At 42.7% G+C, this 4992-nt stretch overlaps 1 protein-coding gene across 1 annotated transcript in view; it reads right to left on the bottom strand.

Annotated features, from left to right (window-relative positions):
• Positions 1-215: 215 nt before the first annotated feature.
• KNSTRN (kinetochore-localized astrin/SPAG5 binding protein) overlaps positions 216-4992 on the bottom strand; it is a 6518-nt gene continuing 1741 nt past the window's right edge. Inside the window, 8 exon segments of the mRNA XM_010186971.1 lie at positions 216-347; positions 1227-1301; positions 1449-1461; positions 1463-1496; positions 1813-1927; positions 3045-3144; positions 3373-3429; positions 3580-3712. Coding sequence (XP_010185273.1) covers positions 216-347; positions 1227-1301; positions 1449-1461; positions 1463-1496; positions 1813-1927; positions 3045-3144; positions 3373-3429; positions 3580-3712 — 659 coding nt within the window.

Here is a 4992-nt window from a genome sequence, read left to right as displayed (position 1 = left end):
CAGCGGGTGTGGGAAGGGCGACAAGAGCTTGACACAAGGGTAACCAGCCATTGCTGCTTGCCCCCAGCCACCCATCCTGTCCCTGCCCAGAGCAGGCACTGTCCCACCAGAGAGCATGTTGGTTTAGACCAAATGTAAGAACTCAGTTTACAAAGTACAGACTGCTGAACTAGGAGTAAAACATTAAAAAAAAAAGTACAGTCTACTCTAGGGCCTCACACAGCCATGAGTAGCTCCAACTCATCAAGTATTGCTGAACATCCCTTAATTTCTGCTTGAAAGGAGGAATGCTTCTCCAGGGATTGCTGTCTCTCTTCTTCTGCCAATTTCCACTTCACCATTGCTGCCTGTGTAGAGAAGTCAGTGCACACCACATTTTACCAACACTGAAGTGCTGAATAGCAAAGCCAAGTTCTAAGGCAGCCCCTGCTAAAGCATTTGAACTCTGCAGCAGGGTCTTGCCTGCTAAACCAAGATCAGTCTACCTTGACTGGGATGTCTTTTGCCTTGGCTCCTTGAGGAAGATGGCAATTTATCTGGGATCATAGTTTAAGAAGCCTTCTATAATAGTAATTTCATTAATTAGCTCTTGAGCTCCTGAATTGTAGAACTGAAATTTAATTGCTATTTTGGTCAGTATATAGACAATATTACTGCAGCTGCTTGAGCTTGCATATTTAGTTCTCAGAAAGACTACTTGAGCTCACTGGTCTGCAAAGCTCTCCAAGTTAGACCAAGTGTTCTGACTTCCAGTTAATAGCCAGACTGGTGGTTTGGTGTTCTGCCAGTGGTGCTTACAACCGCCTGCAATGCAGTCTCAAAAATTCCCTTTCAAGAGGAGCTGGTGTAGACAGAGGCAGCTCTATTCCCAGTACTGACATGCATCTTTACTTTGGAACAGATTCAGTCTAACTTGAAAGCTATCAGTCATTAATAGTACTTCCACCTTCTACCTCATTTCAAGTTCAATTGTATATAATTCAACTTGAAATGACAAAGATGAGAATTAACATTGCTCCACCATAGTCTTTGCTTTAAGCCCTCTATTGAGAGGGGGAATAACACAAACAGTTTTCTGGATGCATGTATATTTCTAACATAAGATGAATACTGCAGGTGTTCACTATCTAGTTCATTTGGAGAATTGTGGAGCAAAATAACCTTCAGAATCTCACTCAGCATCAGGTGCTCATTACCTGGTGAGCCAAACAAAGCCACAGTCTTACCTCAAGCATCTCCTTTTCTTTTGCAGCTGTTTGATTAAAGAGCCTCAATTCTTCTATGAGCTTCTCAGTTAACAGCTGAAAAGCCAGAAGGAAAACAGTTTAAAATAACACCAATAAATGCCAGTCTCAGCAGCTGTTTCCATAGCCTCGGTGGAAAAGGGCAGAGCACACAGATCTCTCAAAGCCCATTTAACTCCTACTGCTATTTCAAAATGTTCCTACCGTTGTCTGCTTTTTTTTTTTCCTCCTCCAAAATGTTGCTGCCTGTAACTAATTTATGAGATACATTAGTGAAACTCTAATACACAAATAACTTTGCTTGTAAGAACTAACAGCTTTTCAAAGTAAATTTCTACAGCAAGAAAGAATTAATTGTTTTTTAACTTTATGCCGAACAGGGCCTACTACAGGAAGTAGCTTTTTCTCTTAGACTAGAAAAACAATCCCCTGGAGTTACAGCAGTATTTCCTTAGCAAGGAACCAGGGACCAAATGTCTTATGAACAGCCACAACAGGAGGAGGGGAGGAGGGGGAAAAGCCTTCAGAAGAATGAGTACCAGAACAGTACAGGAAATGCAATCCTTACCAGGGTCAATGTTTCTACTTTCTAAAATCACCATGCAAGTCTCCTGGAATTTCTTGAGCTTCTCAACTTCTTGTACCAGGCTTTCGTTCTCCTCCTTTAGGTCCTTTATTGTGCCCTGTCATAAACACAGGTTGTAAGTGAATCAAGTTTCCAAGGAGATTTTCTTCTCATTAGGCAGCAATACTGAGCGTGATGCTGATGGCTTAACAGAGGCTCCACTAGCACTAAGCACCAGATCTTGAGATCTTGCCTTTTCCTCTCTACCACCACAGCAAATCAGTCTGTAGCAGACCCTTACTCCTGCCTCTTGACAGGATTAATACATTTATCACATCCACATGTCATGACAATTACAAGAAAATTTTGATCCTAGAGATAAATTCCTTTTAGGCAATCATCTTTTCTTGTTCTCCCTCTCATATATATAAATAATTCAAGAGTCTGATGCATTGAAGAGCATATAAACATTAGGAAGAAAAGGGCATCTTAGAATCTTTAAGCCACAGCATTTTCCCTACACAGTTCAGATATTACCAGGCAATCAGATAAGCTGATCAGCCTCACAAGTTGAATGCAGTTCTCCAAGAGAATCAATAAGCATGTGGATTAGGGTGATCCAGCTGATTGTATCACAAGCTTTTTGAACATTTCATAGATCTCAAAGGCTCTTAAAGAAATCAAGCTGTGAGATAAGAGGAATGATCATCTCACAGATTATTAACTGGTTGAGAGCTAGGAAATAAAGTGAGCGTTTACAACTGGAGATTACCACTAGGGCCTCTTGCACATGACAGAAATTGTCCTAAGTATGTCCTAGAGTGATCTGTAAGAGGTGGTGGACAATGAGGTACCAATTCTGAATCCAAACTGGATTCAAGAAAGTCACAGCTGTTTGAAAGAGAATCCACTGAGCAGTCACAGCTCTCTCAGTCTTTCCTCCAGTCCCTTAACCATTTTAGTGGCCCTTTGCTGGACTCTCTCCAGCATGTCCACAGCTCTCTTGTACTAGGAGCCCAGAACTGGACACGGTAATCCAAATACATCTGCAGCTCTGCCCATTTCCAGGTTCTAGCAGATATCATGGGTGTCAGAGAGAAAAACCCAGCCCACTCAAACTCCGACTTCTGAAGCAGACAGGAAAACGAGCAAGACAATAATTTTCTCTGACTTTGTAGGGAACAGAATGTAAGGATTATCCAAAGATTTATTTCTTTCTCTTCACTTTTCCTTACCTGTGCTCCTGTTAGTCTGGAGTATAGCTGTTGTTTGGCTGTTTCTAACAGCTGATTCTTGGTCTTCAGATCTGCTTCTAGTTTGTATCTGTTGAGAGGTCTGTAGAGCCAAACATCAAAAGATTTAGGGGCAAAAATACCAGCATTACACACCTTCTCCTCTATTTTCACAAACATGTGTTTTTCCAAAGCATTTGCTCTTGTTTCTGACCAAGAGCTTTAATCAGAAAGCTTGGCAAGAAAGCAGTACATGGGCAAGAGCTCATCAGAACCCTCCAAGAGAGCATTACTGTATAAGGGCAACTAATAGAAATTTGAGGAAACCTACCCTCTTATAGCTGTCTTCTTTGAAAGCGGTTCCACTTTCTTGGCAGATTTAGGCAACCTTAAAGACAGGTAGAATACTATTACCAGAAGATCACTGCATTCTTGCAGATTACCAAATCTGTTAGTTTGACAAAAATCCGCAAAATCCTAAGCCAACTTTAAGACATTTGCCAAATGATAAATCTATAAATATTCTACTTTCATTTACCCTTGGTTTGTAGCTTTGAAGACACCATCTGTTGGGATGTTTGAGCTGAAGGTAAAATTAGGATCGTTGTTGAACTCTAGATCTGCTGTTTTGCTGACGCATTGTTTCTTTGAAGGAAAAGCCACCTGCATTTCTGTAAGAAAAAGACAACAATAACACACTACAGTCTACATGAAATCACCATAATACGCAGAACTACTGGATCTCTTAAACCTTCCATTTGAGGTAAATCACAATTATATCTGGCTAGAATGGAGACTTTAAGGTAGTGACAACTAAGGGCAATCTTCAAACTTTACCCAAGATTAAGGGTCCAGAACAAGCCACAGGTAACTCAGATGGTCAGTGTTAGAACATAGTTACCAGAGTAGCACTAATGAAAGCCTGAAAGTGATAATACAGGCATGGTAATAAAGGAGGTCTCAACATGAAGCAGACAGCATGCCACAGGGCTCCAAGCAACGGTGATCAGTATTAGAAGCAAAAAAACCCACAGCCCACCTGAAAGTATCTGTTACAAGAACTTCATATTTCAATTCACTATGAGTAGATACACTTATTATAGAACCACAGAATGGTTAGAGTTGGAAGGGACCTTGAAGATCATCCAGTTCAACTCCTCTGCTATGGACAGGGACACCTCCCAGGTTGATCAAAGCCCCATTCAATCTGGCCTTGAACACTTTAAGGAGAGGGCATCCACAACTTTCCTGGGCAACCTGTGCCAGTGTCTCACCACCCTCTTAATGAAGAATTTCTTTCTAACGTCCAAGCTACATCTACCCTCTCTTTTTTTTTCTGCTCATCCTATCACTACATGCCCTGGTAAAAAGTCCCTCTCCAACTTCTTGTAAGCCCCCTTCAGGTACAGGAAGGCTGCAATAACGTCTCCTCAGAGCCTTCTCTTCTCCAGGCTGAACAACCTCAACTCTCCCAGCCTTCACAGGAGAGGTGCTCCTGCCCTCTGATCATTTTCTCGGCCCTCCTCTGGACCTGTTCTAACACAGCCCTGTTTTTAATACTAAGCCCGGGCACCTCACATTTCCAAAATACCATAAATAGTATCAAAAGCCTTACAGAAGTAATAGCCCTGAAGGAAAGTATCTTTAACCTCGGCGGGCCGCTGCGCTCGGCGAGCAGGCGATCCACGCTCCTTAGGCACAGCACCCGAGCAAGTCTTAGTGGGCAGTGCCGGGACGCAGCGAGCAACCGCCGGCCCTGCCTTGGGGTGCACGTTTAGCAAAAAAAAAAAATGCTTAGCAGAAGTCTTCAATAGAGGCAAAACATTTGCATAAAGCCTCTAACTAGAGCTCACAACGGCCATCACAGACCAAGAAGCTCCCTAACAGAGGCCGCCACCCTTCCTCCCCGCGTCGGCCTAACCCTCCCACCAGCCCTCCACACCACGGAGCC

The sequence above is a fragment of the Mesitornis unicolor genome, unplaced genomic scaffold (genome assembly GCF_000695765.1).
Source record: "Mesitornis unicolor isolate BGI_N332 unplaced genomic scaffold, ASM69576v1 scaffold28666, whole genome shotgun sequence".
Taxonomy (NCBI): Eukaryota; Metazoa; Chordata; class Aves; order Mesitornithiformes; family Mesitornithidae; genus Mesitornis; species Mesitornis unicolor.
This window is presented reverse-complemented; position numbering and strand designations above follow the sequence as displayed.